The sequence below is a fragment of the Stegodyphus dumicola genome, chromosome 4, assembly GCF_044657685.1.
Source record: "Stegodyphus dumicola isolate Sdum_Otavi_A_Nest chromosome 4, ASM4465768v1".
In the NCBI taxonomy this organism is placed as follows: domain Eukaryota; kingdom Metazoa; phylum Arthropoda; class Arachnida; order Araneae; family Eresidae; genus Stegodyphus; species Stegodyphus dumicola.
Genome location: NC_140771.1, coordinates 77912523 through 77931327, shown reverse-complemented (window position 1 = coordinate 77931327; position 18805 = coordinate 77912523). Strand labels below are relative to the sequence as shown.

The window sequence follows — 18805 nt, the reverse complement described above, 5'->3', positions numbered from 1 at the left end:
TTTTATTATGCAAAAGTTTTTTTTTTTTTTCCAAAATTTATTCCTTTTCGTATTTTTACTTTATTTTAATTTTTTGTTTAAACTTTTTTTTTTTTGGTTTTACAAAATTAACATTTATTTTTACAAATTTAATTTTCCTTTCCGCTTTTTATTTAAAAAAAAAGGTGTTACTACATTTTTAACATAATTTTTTACAAAAGTAATATTTAGTTTCATAATTTTAATTTTTTGAGTTTTTTGTTTACACAAATGCAGTTTTGTTTTTTTCCCTTATGCATTTTACTTCCAAAAGTAAATTTTATTTTTTTTCCCTTTCCCTTAATTTTTTTTTGTTACATTTTTATTTTACCCTTAATTATTTTTCCCCCTTGTTTTAAATACAACATCATGTTACACTTCCATTTCTCCAAAAGTAAACTTACCTACATTTCTCCGTCTTTGAAATTTTAAGCTGGAATTTACATGCAGATAACTTCACTAGATAATATTTTCTGTAACATTAAGCCAATATACACAATGCTCTTTCTATACAGTTTAACTGGAATACTACATTTCTTACTTTTTACTACTAATTTGGAGATACTCAGAACTTTTCCTTCTAATGTATTTTACTAACTATACAAAACTTTGTTGATTCCCTTTTACAGGTCTTACTTTCATTCAAAGGATTCACCAATCTATGTCTGACAAATGTAATTTTTACACTTTCCATTTACACATTTACCCTTATATTTAACTTATAAAACATATTCATGTTGTATTTCTGATTCCTTTTCCCCATAATAAATACAGACTTACACATGTTTCTTTATTGTAAGACCTACTGTCTTTAAATAAATCTTATAAGGAGCAATAAATTTTCATGGTATAAAGCCACTCAAACCAATGCATGGAGCATTTCTACCCAGTTAAGTTTAGATACATACTAATAGTACTTCATTTCTTCTTATTTTACTCTACAGACATTTATACATATATATTCAGAACACTCCCTTTTATTCAGTAAGATTCATTTATACTACTAACACAAATTTTGCTAACTCTTTGAAATATTTTACAAAAATATCTTGTATTTTCTTGCACATATCCTACTTAAATCACCAAACATACACTGAAACCTTGATTTTTTCCTTCATGTGAAAACGTCACTCGGATTCTTAATATGATTCCACCATTTACCGCAGAACTTTATAAACACTACTCTATTTCAACTTATCACAGCCTAACTCTCTTAACAAGGTACAGAAGATTGAATTATATTTTAACTACAGAGAAGAATATCCACATTGTGTCGTATTATTTTAAATTTGAATTATAGTCACATTTTGTGAAGGAGAACTTAATGTCTATAATACACATGGAATTAATATTCAGCCATGGAAATGAAACTTTATTGCCTTTTTCCCAATTTAGAATATAAAAATTTGTTAACTTGGAATATTTTTAACGTATTTATTGTAACTTAACTGAAAAAGACCCATATTTCACATTGTCAATAATTTATTTAGCACTGAACTCTTACAGCCTTTTGAGAACGAAATTTAATTTATCATACCTGACAAATGACTCCTACATAGTTGTGATACATTACTAAAACAAGGGGGAAAAATAATTAAGGGTAAAATAAAAATGTAACAAAAAAAATTAAGGGAAAGGGAAAAAAAATAAAATTTACTTTTGGAAGTAAAATGCATAAGGGAAAAAACAAAACTGCATTTGTGTAAACAAAAAACTCAAAAAATTAAAATTATGAAACTAAATATTACTTTTGTAAAAAATTAAGTTAAAAATATAGTAACACCTTTTTTTTTTAAATAAAAAGCAGAAAGGAAAATTAAATTTGTAAAAATAAATGTTAATTTTGTAAAACCAAAAAAAAAAAAAAAAATTAAAATAAAGTAAAGTAAAAATACAAAAAGGAATAAATTTTTGAAGAAAAAAAAACTTTTGCAAAATAAAAAAGTGAAAAGGAAAAATTCAATTCGTAAAAATAAATATTACTTTTGTAAAACCAAAAAGAAAATTAAATATAAAAAAATAAACTTTGCAAGATAAAAAGTAAAAAGAAAATTTAAGTTCACTTTTGGGGAAGTAAACGTCAATTTGCGAAAGTTAAAAATAAAATTTATGTTTGGGAAAGGGGAAAAAATGAAATCAAAAATTAATAAATTAACTAAAAAAATAGTAAGAATAAGATGAAAAATGAAAACAATTAAAAATATCTTAATAATAAAAAAAAAATTAAACTGTGGGAAAATCTTACATTTAAAACAGCAATGAATAAAGTAATGATTAAGAAGCCAAAAGAAATCCTAGCCGTCGTGTAAAAACAAATGAAGCGCATGCTCAGACTTTCAGCCTTATGTCATCAATGGTGCAAAAAGTCAAAGGGCCAAAGAGGGTTTCAAATAACAAGTCTGATAAGAGGACCGGGTAGCCGAGCGGTAAAGCGCTAGACTCCCATCCCAAAGATAGCGAGTTCGAATCTCAGCCGTGGAGTTACTTTTAAAATTCAGGGAAAATAATATTAATTTCCACAAAAATTCATTAAAAGTGATTAATTAAATAATGACGTACTAAATAATTAAGATACTTATTAAAAAGAGTAAATAAGTAAAATTAATGACATACAAAATAGTATTAATATTAATCAAATATCAAACTAATATTAATCATGTGACAAATAATTAAAAATAATAAATTAAAAGAGATGTCATTCCAAACACGTGGTTCAAGAGTTCGTTGCCACAAAATCTAAAAATATATATTCGATGCCACAAAAAATAAAAACTTTGAAAAATAGTGTCGTTGCCACAAAAATAAAAACTTTGAAAAGATCGTTGCCACACCACGAAACTTTGATGATGTCATTCCAACGCGGGAAGGAATCCAAGATGGCGCTGGTATCGTCACTTTCGGTTGTTACGTAATCCAAGATGGCGGAGGCCACGCCCCCTATAGCCTCGGGCGTAGCACGGTTACCTGCGCTTACTACTTAGTGTTTTAAATTAGTGCTAAGTTCTCTTGATAATCTTATTTATCTGTATGGTTTTATTTATTTATTTATTTTTGCTGTATAAAACAAATTGCGTATTACTATTGGGAAAATAATTTAGTCTAATTGAATGAAATTTTTCATTTTAAAAATTGTTTTCAGTTGTATGAAATGTAATATATAAGCAATTATTAACAGTAAGCGTTTCCTTCCTCTTTTTTGTGATAAGTTGGTTTAGAATGGTCTTAAAATGCTGTATTAATTTTTAATTCTTTGTAACTGAATAATTTCGGCTGTTGAGTTTTTATCAGTTATTAAGGTCTCAACATTGTTTAGTACATCTTATGCAAACAGATCCACCTTCTTGCATGCAGATGTACACTTAATTCTGTTTTTACACAGTGAACTCTAGATGTATACAGTCTAAAGTCGTTAATCCGGACACCCATAATCCGGACCTCAAAGCTACAAACTTTCTGCACATGCGTCAACGCATAATGCGTCGTGGCGTGCAATGAACTGGAAGTTGATCTGTCAGCGCTATCCTTATCTTCAGAGCAGATGTTTTTATTTTATTCAGCTTATAATTCCTTACTAAATTTAGTATTTCATCTCGATCTATTCCGTCTTTGATATGATTTAAATGAAATTCCTCGTCATTATAAATATCACAAGTACTCATCAAATAGTTTTCTGGTTGCAATTTTCTAATTTTGACTATGCGTAATGTATGCTTTATGCATGCGTGCATTGAAAGAAATGTTTAATAAAGTAAATAAATAAATATTAAGCTTTTTTTGTTGTAAATTTTGATACCCTTTAGATCATAATTGCTCTTTATTTCACAAATTAGGGTTTCATATTTTTAATTTTAAAATTTCTGCATGCCATCTTACCAGATTTTAACTGATGATCTATAATCCGGAAAAATTGATAATTCGGAATCGCCGAAGTTCCGACGAGTCCGGATTAAAGACTTTTGACTGTATTTCATTCTGTTTTTATACATATCATTTAAATTTAACACAAGTAAGCTAAGCCAACTTCTAAGTCCCCCCCTCCCCCCAAATATAGAAGAAATTCTCAATTATGGATTTTATCAAGTTGGATTAACGTTAACAAATTAAAACCCACAACTTTGAATCAATTAATTATTAATTTTTTGAATTAATTATTTTTTAAAATTATTAACCCTTTCAGGACGGGCATCCCATATACGCATTCCCTAAGAACATCTGTTACAGCTGGGTGTCCCATCCACGCATCACTAGAGATTGCATTCAGAGGACAGGTGATGCGTATACGCATTTTAAGCTGGAACGTTTTTAGGAAGGCCACTAGATTGCATCCTATGTCCATTACTTTTGAAATGAACACAGTTTTAGGTTTCTGACCTTGAGTTTGATATATTCTGCTTGACTTAGGTATTTTACTCATCAGCTGTTGCGAGGATGGGGGGGAGGGGAAAGCATAAACAGAGGTGAGCTCTTTAAATCGCTGCGTGCTAATCAAAACATTCGCGTGTCTGATTTTTATCCAATTCCTTTTTTATTCTATTTTTTCCTTTACTATGTATGTTCTTTTAGGATTAGTATGTGGAGTATTGTTACGTTTTGCATTGCCTTTATTTTCATTTCTTCTCTTTTTATTTCGGAAAGCCTCACCTCCAGTCTATTATGGCGGGAAGGCACTATTTATCAGAGGCAGAATACCCTCGTATGGTCAATGAACCATTTATTAACACAGATGTGAGTGATAATTCATTTTCTAAAGAGTTATAAAGTGATACTTTTTCTGAGAGTTAGAAAGTGATACTTCTCCATGCTTTGAGATTTACCACACTCAGTCTTCATTTTAAATTTTGTTACTTCTTACTGTAAATAGTCTTTATTGTGTTGTTTTATCAATTTTAAACTTTATTGATGGAGTTTATCATTTAAAACTCTGGAATAATTTGAATAGCACTTCCAAAAATTATTTTACAAGATAAACAATTTTTAATATATTTTCATGTAAAATAAAGGAAAAAAAAACATTATTAAGTGCTAATTTTAATATATATATAAGAGCTCAAGTAATAATCTAAAACGATACCAAAAATTGCAATGCTAGAAGCAAAACTTTTTTTTTCTGATTTTTTAAAATAAAACTAGGCTTAGCAATGCAAAACCTCCATCCTGTACAGTGACTGCCTTCGATTCCCTTCCATCCCGCACGAGCGTCTTAAACAAAGGTGCACCGTCGTGAAAAGGTTAATAAATTTTTTAATTAAAAGTACTGTGATAAATTAAAACTTTTCTTTTCTACGTAGAAATTTCTCAGTATAAGTGTGTAAGTAAATTACAATGAAATTAGCCTAATAACAAAATTTAAAGCATTTAAACATTAAACATATTAATTCATTTTACATCAAAGAAATAAATAGTTCAGTAAACTGAATCATGCATTATTGATGAAGTGAATTAAAAGTAGTTTAGAATTCTTTTAGAATGATGCCTCTGTGCAGCACAGAAACCTTCTAGAAACTCATAGTTTTTCATATTTCGTATATATTTCATATATAAGTTGACTGCTATGCATTTGTTATAAAAAAGATTCATTATGCCGTACATTGTTTCCTGTAGATCACCACAGAAATAATTTTAATGTGTTCCTGAGCTCAATCTAAAATCATGATAAATGAAAAAGAAAAATTCAAATACTATTAAAAACACATTGTTGGAATTGTTAAGAATTTGCTCATTTAATTGTTAATGGCTTAGTTGTAAAAATATTTACTTACACTATGTACACAGTCTTCATAGTGTACTGAGCTATGAAAATAAAAGTATTTTCATGGAGAGTGAAATTCTATTAACTTACTTCTGCAAACAATAATCATGTATTATAAAATATTTTTAGGGTACTGTTGAACGATTAATGGCCCATTTGGTTGAAGATAATGCTTTAGATCCGAGTTACGTCGAAGATTTTCTACTTACCTATCGAACATTTATTTCAAATCCTCTCAGTATCACAGAAAATCTTCTTAGGTGGTTTGCAGATGCAAATCTCAGGGATAAGGTAAGTCATGTGATCAGAATATTGTTTATATATGTATTTATGCATTTTGAATCTGTGTGGGGAAACCCCAATGGATTTCAAATCATGTTGGCTAAATTGTAATGAAAACAGACTTTGAAATATTGGTGGTGTAGAATGTTGATCCATACTGAAAAGCAAGCTTGCCATTTGGAACTGATTAAATATTAATTTTTATTTCAATTGACTTTCCAGGTCAATTTACTTGGCACACTAATTGTGCCTGCTTCAGAACAGGTACATTTTGTATGTTGTTGCATTATGAAGAACAGCTTCAAGCAGCATCTTAGCAAGAATAGAGATACAAGCAAAGTGCACAGTTATCCAGTATGCAAGCTCACTAAGAGAAGGTTTTGGTTTAAGTCGCTTATTAAGAGAAAGTTTTTGTTTAAGTTCTAAATTAGTTTTATCATCAGCATTATTAAGTCATATCTAGAAATAATGCTGTCGAGAGAAATTTGGATGCATTGCAAATGCTAGAAGGAAGACTTATAAAAATGTAAAGAAGAAGTTTAAAGAGCTATTTCTAATTAAGTTAGTAATTTATTAGATTTATTTTCTTATTTTATATTGTACACACACATATATATGTATGGGGAGTGTACTCATCAACTACCAACGTTGAGTCGTCCAACACGTGATCTATCGCCAGCATAGCGCAGTGGAGGTGCGGAGACGACACCTAGATGCAAACGAATATCAAACCTGATCAGGAACAGAAGGTTTCTTTTGAGGATTTTGTTCTGGGTCCAAGTGGACGATACTTGACTTAAGCTAGCCATGGAGGATAATAGATGCATTCTTTTGAAACATGAGCTTCTGTGCCTGTAAGATGAATACCGTAATGGTTGGATCTTCGAGGACTGTTAGAGACTGAGTGTGCGAGAATTATTCAGTATTATGCAAAGTCTGTCATGGACTTTCAAATTCCTTGTGGGGTAGTCATGTTGTTTATGTGAGTTTCATCTGTTACCAGCGTTAATGTTCATTTCATGTTTTAATTCCATCTTAGTAAATTCATAAATAAAGTAGATTAGATTATACCTATCTCAGGCTCTGTATTTGGATAATCTTACCACATGCATATATATTAAACTTTGTTACTTACTCCATGAGCTCAGTTTCATTCTTATATGTTGGTAAATTGTGCATTTTTTGCTTCAAAAGTGATTGAATTATGATGTTCTTATGTTGCAGTTAAGGTTTTCATGTCTTAACTTAATCTGCATACAGTATTTATAAATGATAAAAATTTATTAGTGCAGGTAAGCCTAACCAGGCTGCCGTTTGTTACATTTGAAACAGTAGAATAGTGAACTAATTTAGTGCACAAACTTCAAAGTCTTTTTGCCTAGTGTGACCATACGTTAACTGTTTTTTTGCACCGAAAATTTTGTCTTCCTGCCATCTGATAATTTTTTTTTTTTTTTTTTTTGTGTGTGTGTGTGTGTGTAGAAATTCTAATTGTAATTTGGAGGGGGGGGAAGCATGTTTGGTGTTTTAGGTTTTTCTGTATTTTACAATTTTTATTGAAGATTCATTTTTTATACCTTGCCATGAAGTGACAACTGACTTCTCTATCTTATTTATAAATCTATCTTTGATGAAATTCAAGGAAATAAATTTAGATGAAGTTCAACAAAAAATTTTTGTAATTGAACAGGCCATCCAAGGAAGTCAGGTGTTGTCCACATCAGATATTTTCACTTTAAAGATTTTGCATTGATAATAAATATTTTATTCACCTGAAATGCAATTCTGATCTAATTCCTGTTTCTGTAATGATTTTATCATTTATTTTCAAAATATTGCAAACAAGCAGCTCTGTCTAGTAAAATTTTTTTCAATATTTTAAAGGTTACCAGAGTGGTCCTTTTGTGGGTCAACAACCATTTCACAGATTTCGAAACGGATCCTGAAATGATGGAATTTCTGGAGAAGTTTGAGGCTGGGTTAGAAAAAGAAGTAAGTATTAATTTCCATTAATTATTTAAACTTATTGTGACGAAACTGTCATTTTTAACTTGACATAAAACTATAAATTAAATGTAAATACATAAAACTATAAATTAAATGTAAATAGATACAAGTTCTCAAAAATTATTTTTCTCACTATTTTACTGTGACTGAACTGTTGAAACAATTAAATATAGTATAGTAAAGTAGTTAGTAAAATCAAGTATATGGATTCATTTCTCAATGCCAAAGAAAGGGCATAGGAATTTTCAGGATTTTTCTTATGTTTAATTTAAACAGAAATGAGTGTAACTGAAAAACTGATATTGCTCTGAGTGAAGATAAATTTTGTTTATTTTTCAGTTAAATTACATAAGCTTACTCTTCATAAAATATTTAGTAATGTGTAGTAAAGAAGAATAAATTGTACATTCATATTATATCAGTCTTGAAACTTTACTCGTACTGCTGCAATTACAAACTAAAATGATTGTTATTGTTGTCTTTATTTGAAGGATAAGAAATATTGCTTAAATAAATTTTTTTTGTAAATTTTACCGCTTCAGATTTTTACAAATTTATCTAATTAAATTGACCTTAAATATTGGAATTGCAATTGGAAACTAATTTCATTGTTATTGATGACTTTATTTGAAGGATAAGAAACATTGCTTAAAAAAATATTTTCAAATTTCATTCCTTCAAATTTTTACAAATTTATCTAAACCGATCTTTAAAATTGATTGTTAGTTTATTTTACATAATTTTTACATGCAGCAAATATATATTCATCAATTTGAGAACAGTGGAATAATGAATACATATCATGCATTTTATGTAATCAATCAGTGAATAAAAAATATATGCAAAGAATAGGTAAAGATTTTTAATTAATAACTTTATTCCTTGATGTTTTTTTCTTTTCTTTCTTGCTTTTTTCTTTTTTTAATTGTTTGTTGTTCTGTTCTTTTATTAACCCTTTCGCTGTGACTGTTACTCATACGTGCTAGCACAAAATGCGCTCATTTCCTGGCTGGCACATTTGTGTGCCAGAGCATTTTCTCACTTACCCCCGGCCATCATACATTTATGCTTGTGTCTTGGAAGATTTTAAAAACTATAACTTTTGTCACCAGATGGCATTGCATGCCAATAGGATTTGAAATACATATAGATTTGACCTTCTTCTCGAAATGAGAGAAACAATCAGGGGAGGAGGGAAGCATAATGTAAACAAACAAGACTTTTAAGTCCCCACCTGATATAAATATTCATGTTTCTGATATCCCTGATCTCTATTCTGATCCCTATTTCTGATATCTGATCCTCCAAATCCTTTTTTTATTCGCACTCAGGGGCTTACTTTCTGCGAGTGTGGGTGTGCCAATTCTGAGGTATCATTCCTTTCAGGGGATCATCTGGATCCCCAGTGATTTATCCTCTTGTCCATCTCCTCTCCTCTTATCTATAACTTTTTCTTCCCTTCTTTCCTTTGTGCTTTTCCTCTTCGGAGGTTTAGGCTCATCATCACATGCTATTACAGCTCTTATATTCAAGTGGCAAGGAAACTGCCCACGTGTTTGCCGTGCGTGGAGACCCGTGCCATTGGAAAGGATGAGCCTGTTACTTGAGGAGTGAGGTACTGTTCCCAACACACTGCTTTGTCCTCTTGTCCTCTGTTTCAGCTAAATGGAAGGCACTGTGGTGTTTCTCACTGGTGTCAATCAGGTGGTCTTCTGACCTTAGTGTCGACAGCTTGAGGATAAGCTTTCAGGAGTACCTGTTTTGGGGAAACCTGCGTGTGGGGCTTTAGTGTGCATATAGGTCCATCTCTAGCCCTAACACAGGAATCTGCGCTACTTTGTCGGGCTCTGCGGTATGTGGGGAAGTTGGACCTGAATCATTTTTCTTTCAAATATGGCAACTCCAAATATTTATATGATTCAAAACCCAGACTGTACTCATGTCCTTTCCAACTTTGAATAATCTAACAAAAAGATATGTACCAATGCATATGTGTATAAACCTAAGATCTGTCCACATTTCCTTGTAGTCTCAAGACCTTCTGGCGAAATGCCAAAGTTCTTGCATAGAATTAATGTGTGGATTGAACTGTAGCTTGTTTTTGAGTATTGTATGTTTGGCACTTACAAGCTGTCCAAGTTATGCACCATAAAATTCGCCACCACCACCACCACCACCACCACCTTTTTAAAAATTTTTTTCACTACTTTGTAGGGTCTTTTAGGGTTACTGTGTGGAGTTCTGTCACACTTTGCATTGCTTTCGGATATGTTTCCTGTGCTTCCATTTTTATTTTGGAAGGGCTTGACTCTAGTTTATTATGTTGAGAAGGCATTATTTATTACAGAAGGATGTACTCACACTGTAAATGAGCCTTCTTAGTGACATGGATAAGAGTGATGTTTCATTTTATAAAGTGGTATTTCTAGTGATTCTGATTTGGGCATATTGTCAGAAATTGAGTTCTCTGAGTGCCTGCCTTCCACTTCTAATGAAAGATTTTGTTACTTCTTTTTGTAAATAGTTTTCCTTATACTTTTTAAAAATTAATTTTTAAGTTTATGAATGTGTTTTATCAGTTAAAACTTAGGAATAATTTGAATAGCTCATCCAAAAATTAGTTATAAAGTAAGCAATTTTTTAAAATTCATTTTCATGTAAAGTAAAGACAGAAGACTATTAAATGCTAATTTTAACATATATGATAGCTTAAGTAATAATATAAAATGATGATGTATTAGGACTTAAAACTTTTTTAATGTCCCCCCCCCTAAAGGGAGGCTTAGCAATGCAAAAACCCATCAAAAAGAAAGTAGGAGCATTCCTTTCGACACCCCACTGTCCCAAGGAATGTCTTGAACAAATGCATGCTGTCTTGAAAGATTTAATGCACATTATTTAGTATTTATGATCTTCAGTTGTAAGTTCTAAGAAACATTTTTCTTAAAATGCTCATAAGTGTACTCAGACCAGTTTTTCTAAAGTTGTTGATATATATATGTAAGGTATAACAAAATATGATAGCTGCTTTAAAAAATAAATGGCGACCTCAAAATTAACATGCTAAATTTGCTGCTGTCCCCATAAATTCATCTGTTCTCCCAAATTCAAGAATCTTCCATGATTATATAACAACCTCAAATTAACCAATCATAGCTTAGAGTACTTTCTGTATGTACTTTGTATAAATACTGCGTCACGAGCACTACGCTTTCTTTTCTGCCATGAAAATTCCTCATTGCTTGTGCTTCCCTGCCTGAAATGACATAGCTTTTTATCTGTGTAAATAAAAATTATTTGTATTCAACTATGATCAAAAAGTAATTTGTTGCCAAAGAAATAATTTTTGATGAGCCTAAAAATCTTTTCATGTGTATTAATTTTTGAAAACGTATTTAACCTTTTGGAGCAGCAGCTCTTGGTAACTTTTAGGCGAGCTTTCTACAATTTTTATATATATGTATATATATATATATATATATAGGTCGCAAAGAAGGGTTCAGTCAAGCTGAGCTAAAGCTTTGAAGCACATTTGATATTGCAATTCCAAAACTTATTTTTAATACCAAGTAAAAACAATTATACTAAACTTAAGCAGTTTAATTATATGCGAAACAATCTACCTGAATAACTACAAAAATAAAATAAACTACAAAAACAAAATTGGAAATTAAATTTTTTTAAAAAAACTTAAACTACTGCATCACATTTAGTATGCTTAAAAATCACAAACATTTTAAAAACAAAGAAATTACTTACAAAAAATTGTAAACAAAGGTAAATTAGCTCAATTCGAGGTTTCAGACAGACTTATCAAGAAAAAAAGTGACTTTAAATCTTCAATTTAGCTAATGACAAATGGCACGTTTCATTGAACAAAACAATTGAGACTGAAAGCGGTAATTCATAATTAAAATTATTAAGTTAATTTATCTTATTCTAGCTAAGTCTCAATAGCTTCATTCCTTTTCTCGTCGTGCCAGGAAATTAGATTCAAAAAAGCATTTAAAGAACAAAATCGAAATTAAATCAAGAAAAATTTCCTTGCAAAAAAATTTTTAATCTTAAAACAGATGTATGAAAAACCTATACTAATAGCCTGTGTTGGCAAATGTACATCTAAAAAAAACAGCGTAAAAGGTGCCAAGTCATAAAAATATACATCATTTTAAGGGATGGCCCTATCAAATCAAAGAATAAAAATTTTGTAAAAATGAAAATAAATGCTTTGTTAAAATGTAAATAATTGAAATTTAAATGACACTAAAAGGGGTCTTGTTAAGACCAAAGGCAAAGAATTATTGCAGAAAAAAGAAAAAGACTGACATACCTGTGTCCGATACGACTGCCTTCTAAGATAAAAGTAAGCTAAAATTTGAAAAAAGATTGCTAGAAAAAGTTACTATTGCTAGAAATTAAAATTGCTAGAAAAGATAGGAGTGCTACCAGAATAGAAAAGTGGGCTAACATTCCCCAATTGGGTGAGATGACGTAGAAGAAGAAACTAAGCGTAATATCGCAGCAGCCAATGGTACCTATTTGTGGTGGGGAAAAAACTTAAGGGCAACAAATGGGAAGGAAGGGTGAAGAAAGAGGCAACTCTTTTAAAATGGCCCTTGTTCAAGACTAGTTGCTTTTAAAAGTAAGTACTTAAACAAAATGGTGAAATGCAAAGAATTTTCTAATTTGGCCAAAAGCAAGTGAAATGGAAAAAATACAGAAATTTGGTAGTTAAAGTCGTAATTCTTCGCACTAAAAGGCTAATATGCAACTTTGAAATGAAAATGGCCCTTAAAATTAATTAAAGGATTATATATATAAATATATATTGGCAGTAGCCTAAATTTTGATCCTGAACATAAAAAGATCAGTTATATTTGAATGAACATGCTGCAGTTTGCATAAATTCACCTGCATTTTCATTTAATATCAATTAATTTTCAGCTCCTAAATCAGTCATTTGTCACTTCCTAAATTGGTTAATGCTTATGTGAAATATCATTAATACATTGAAATCATAATATAACTTATTTCCTAAAATTTTAAACTGCATTAATAAACAATGATAAAAACATTTTGTGATATTGCAGTCAATTAGAGAAAACTTAAGGGCTCAGCTTTTTTTATTAATGAAATCATTTATTATGTTAGGTTGAACAAAGTGTGCAAAATGTGTAATTCTTGAGATTTACAATAGGAATGAAATAATCCTACTGGAACAAAAAAAGGGAGCTGAACATCATTCATTGTCCATCGTCAACGAAAGTGCATAAATGCACATTACAGTAAACATTAACCGAATACAGATTTTTGGAACTCAGTTTTATGTATATGTGTTCTCTTAATTGTCTCCATTTAACATTTTCATTGCAAGAATTTGAATTATACGTGATATGCTGCAGATTGTCGGTTGTATTATGATGGTTCTCTAATGACCGAGTTGAAAATTTATTCATTAAAGAAGTCACACATTGCATAGCAAAACTTGAGTTTTAAGATTCTCCTAATTCTCGGTAATGCTCCAGAACACAGTATAAATCCCTCACAACATTGCATCCAAATGCAAAGATTTCATTCTTTCCATTGAGTATCACTTCTTTAATCCAACCAGTGGATCAAGGAATCAGAAAAATATTCAAATATTATATCAGGCATTTATATGTTTCTGCAAACAAGCACTAAATGAAGGAAAGCATGGCACAAAATAGCATTTTGGAAGCAGTTCAACATAAGACACTGCACTTAATTATAATTCATATTTACATTTTCATGAAATATAATACTTATATAAACTATACCTAACCCTTTCTACCCCCCCCAAAGAAAGTTAACTGTGCAGAAAGCGAATTTGCTATATGTTCAACATGTGAATGACACAACCCCATGTTCGGCAAGGGTTTACTGTATTTACACGTCTTCCACAAAGATGAAGTTATGATGGACAAAGGCATCTTAAATTACAGCGATGCAAATAATACTTTTATTTTTTAGTATTGCTCTGGATATTTTCCTTATGCATTTAGATAAGTTTCTTATAGCATTTAATATTAAAATTTTGTATATATTGCAGAAAATGCAAAGCCAACTGAGGCTGCTTAATATTGCCTGTGCCACTAAAGCTCGCAACAGAACCGTCACTTTGGCCAGATCAACTCGAGATGAAGTATTGCATTTTCATATCCTTGGTGGCTATGAAAGAGGATTTGGTGTTTTTGTGTCTAAGGTTGACAAAGGGTCCAAAGCAGAAGAGGTTGGACTGAAAAGAGGTGACCAGGTAAATTAATTTTGAATTTTGATTCTTTGTTAACAGCTATAAGTTATAATCCAGAAAAAATATTTGATATGGCTTTTCAGTAATATCAGCATTACACATTGCATCTACATCTGATTTTGTTACTTAAATATTATCTGTTTGCCAGGGAATTGTGACAAGTGGTGTTATTTAGTAGCACTTATGGATAAGCATGACATACCAACACACATACATTAAATGAAAGTCTGACCTTTCATTTAATGTCACCCTCATTGACTTTGGATAAGTCATGTTATATTTTTGTATGAATTAACTGTCATTTCCCTCCATTTTTGGAGGAGGGGATATAATTAAAATTTGGAATTTACTTTCTGCAGAAAAACAAACAGTGGATTTTATTCAAAGTTATAGGATTATACCAAAAGAAAAATGTGCATTAGTAGGCATGATGTGGTCAGCAGAATGTGGCAGACAAAACAGTAATAGATTGGAATAGTTACTTGTGGGAAGTTTGTACTTGTAGCATTCTAAATGGAGCTCCTGGTAAAATTAGAGAGTCCAGCAAAGTTGTAGAAATTCATGAAAGCTTTTTTTTTATGAAGCACAAAAATGAAACAGGTTGAATGCTGATGTTTATTAGATAAAGAGGTGTCGGTTCCTTCAGAATTAAGGGGAATAATTAAGAGGGAATAATAATAATAATAATAATAATAATTAACTCAAGTGGGCTTTCATCCAACTTTTATAGGCGATAGAATAATACATGTGTACTCTTAATTTTTTTAACCAATCTGCTAAATAAAAATTGATAACATTTATTACAATGACGTCTCATCTTGATCTTTCTAAAATATAATCTGCTATGGATAGAATCTTTTATGCATTTAATTGTGCGCTTTGTTCCAGTGAATATCTGTTTTCAGTGTTTGGAAAGCTGAACAGAAAATAAATAGCAATGAAGTTTCAATATGCAGTGGCACTTAACCTTTATTTATTTATTTATTTTTTTTATTTTTATTTTATTTTTTTTTTTCCAAGATATTGCTACTGCAGATTAAGCTTGCTGCTTTGCTTTTGATCTTGACATAAAATGACAAACATCTGCTTGTGTTGGAGAAAGTTTATACCATATCTGCAGAAATTTCAAGTAGTGACCATGTTGAGGAATGTTTGCTTATTGGAAAGCAATAATTCATTAGAATTTTTCCTGAGGAGCAGATGGAACTCCATTGTGGTCAATTGTGAGGAGAATTCAGTGCATTAGGCATTGAAAACCAAGTTATATATAACTGTTTTCTGTTATATAATCATACAGCTCCATTCATGATGAGTAATTTCTAGAGAAAAACAATATTTCAGTTCTCTGTCACTCTCTTTGTTGACTAAGATTTGGCATCTGCTGATTACTTTCTGTTTTGTAAAGCAAAATGTTGCCTCAGAGGTCATTATTTTGATAGCATTGAAGTGATTCAGAAAACTGCAGTCAAAGATTTTTAACAGTATTCTAAAAGATGAGTTCTGTGAAAGAGTCAAACATGTATTACACGTCAAGTGTTATGTAGACTTAAAAGAATTACATATTGAAGGCTAAAAAAAGTAAAAATGTGTTTTCGTCAGTTTTTGATTTTTATGAACTTAGTTGACACATTGTATGTATACGAGTACTGCATTACAAGAAATACCTGCTGAAATAAGTTTTAGATATTATTTGTAAGATGTGGCCTTGTGCATATTTTTATATTGGTAAATAAGTTGTGTGTCACACCAAAGTAAAATTATTTAGTGCTTTGTTTTATAATTAAAATAATCATAGCAAGCATACTACTATAGTAATGTTTAGAAGAACAATTTTAACTAACATTCTAATTAAAAATGATGGTTTAGTCTGTGCCAGAAAATATAGACAATACTTTTTTTTTTTTAACTAATAAAATTTTCACTGCTGAAACTGAAAAGAGTGTTTTGATATATGTATCTATATAAAGAAATCTCTGCTAAAAGTGACAGTAGCACTAGCACTTTTCATGCAATTTATTTCATTTGAAATAATCTGGCAATTAATGATATAGATACACAAAAAAGTTTGCTGCATGAAAATTGCTAGTGCTATTGTCACTTTTAATATCTTTTTATTCTTGTCAACAAACATTTTTTTAAGACAACACAGATAGATGAATTGGCACAATAAAAACTTGTTCTTGGGGAATCATATCAAACCTTATACATTTAAAAATATATTTGAAGAAAGAAGCAACAACAAGTTGACATTAGTGAAGTGAGAGAAAGAATGCTGCATGTTCAAGATGAAATCTTGATTTGAGATGATTTGGTTTTGTTTGATTTTTTTTAAAATTTTATTGTGATGGGTTAATAATAACTTTTTAAAATCATTACTGGCTGAAGAGTTATGGTAATGTCTGTGTAAATAGCATTGTGTAAGAATTATGTGAGAAGAATTAATTTTAAAATGATGCAATTCAGAGTAATTTATTGTAAGCAGTTTACAATTTTTAGAACATAAAGACAAAGAAATAATCAAATCAAAATGGAAATTTCGTAGACTATTGCAAAATAAAGTTAGAATTTTGTTTTACATATTTTTGCCTATATATTTTGGTTATATATATTGTTTTAAAATAAAAAAAAAAATGATAGTATGTGTGTGTATTATGATATTTCAGATTTTAGAAGTAAATGGACAAAGTTTTGAGCACATGAGTCATGCACGTGCATTAGAAGTCCTTAGAGGCACAACACACCTCTGCATCACTGTGAGGTCTAATTTATTAGGTAACTAGATATAAAAGTTTTCACATATTTTAATGTAAATTTTTAGTATTGTCAAATAATGTAATGTGATATTTTAAAGAGCAAAAATTGCTTCTGTTATATTCTGTAATAAATATAAAAAATTAATTATATTCTATGTTCTGAACTAAAATTAATTTCCACAGGTTTTAAAGAAATGCTAAATACTCCAGAAAATTCTCCACGACCCAGGAGTCGAAAAGCTTCCGAAATTGCTAGGCTTCAGCACGATCCTCAAGCAAGGTTATCAACCCATCTGGAGTGGGGAGACATTGGCTTTCCTTTGGGTGTTAGCGGGTATCCCCTTGGTGTTGTCCCAATTTTTCAGACACCAAGTTCTCCTCCCATAAAGGCAGTCAGATCTAATAGTAATAACAGTGGAGATTTGAAAAAAGAAGATAAAAAAGGATTTATGACTCTAGGACACAGAGCTAAACTCAAGAAAGCTCTCGTAAAAATGATAATACCAAAGACACTGAACCAGTAAGTGTACTAAAACTCTTTAGGCCTGTTGCATTTTATTGACGGTCTTTACAAAAATATATTAAGCATGAGAAATTTTTATTGGCGTTAGAAACATTTTTAATAGAAACTTTTCAAAACTTGTTGGCCATTATGTTGCATTATATTATACTGTCATGTATTATTCATTAATATACCATAGCAAATGTTGCCTTTGTATGTGAAATATATAATAAAGTTGATTAATTTTTAAGTGGGCTCACAAAGATGCAGTTTCCAAAGTTTTGCCTCTCAATGTGATACAAAATCTTTTGAATTTTGATTTGTTAACTAAAGTTAACAAACTAGGCAATTAAAAACAATGCACTTCTATATAATTTTTTAACAATTCTGAGTTTTATTTTTTAACAGTATGCTTATTTTGTATAATTTAAAATGTATTTAAATGATAGATACTTCACTGATAAAATAGCTTAGTTACCAAAATTAGCAAACTTAATGCAGATGAGAAAATATGCTTCGTTTCATGTAACTATATGGACAGTCTACCACATGTTGGGGGGCCATCCGTATAGCTGTTATAAATCATCAAATCTATAATATGCAAATGTCAGCAAAGACAAAAGTCAATAGTCATTTTGCTGAGGAAATACCATTTTATAATATATTTATAAGTAATTTCTGATTATCCGAACCCCCACAAAAAAGTTTTGAATTTACTGGCAATTAATTTTTTGCCAAGCTACTGCATGAAAGTTGAGTCAAAATGGTGATGCACTAAAAATTCCACACAAAAGCAGTCAATTAATAAAATTAAAAGACCATATGGACAGCCTTTTGGACATCTTGAATTATCTGCAAATATTAATTGCACAGAACCATCTTAAGAAAAGAGAACAATAGTACCAGAATATGAGAAATCAGGATAATGAAATGGTTGTGAATGGATATGACCAGTTTCTGATGAAAGAAACTAAAATTTCTTTTTCAAAATGCAGTAATGAAGCACATTTTTTAAAGATACTTTAAGTCTATTTGAAGTGCGACAGAAATTCTTTTATTCCAGATGATGATACATTTCTCTTCTAAAGATTAAATACTGTAATGCCATCTGACAGCCATAAATATTGCAAGTTTCACACAGGTGGCAATAATTCACAAATAAAATTAATTTCATTATTTAATTTTATTTGAAATATAAACTAATAATATTTTTAGGCAAATAA

General features: G+C 30.3%; 1 protein-coding gene across 7 annotated transcripts in view; it reads left to right on the top strand.

The window, feature by feature from the left end:
• The window catches only part of LOC118194037 (rap guanine nucleotide exchange factor 2-like), a 648324-nt gene that overhangs the window by 568712 nt on the left and 60807 nt on the right, over nt 1-18805 (top strand). For all 7 annotated transcript variants that reach the window (XM_085815114.1, XM_085815113.1, XM_085815118.1 and 4 more), the window contains 5 exons: nt 5897-6058; nt 7934-8041; nt 14127-14330; nt 16991-17099; nt 17264-17600. In XM_085815114.1, coding sequence (XP_085671240.1) covers nt 5897-6058; nt 7934-8041; nt 14127-14330; nt 16991-17099; nt 17264-17600 — 920 coding nt within the window. The remainder of the gene's footprint in view (nt 1-5896; nt 6059-7933; nt 8042-14126; nt 14331-16990; nt 17100-17263; nt 17601-18805) is intronic.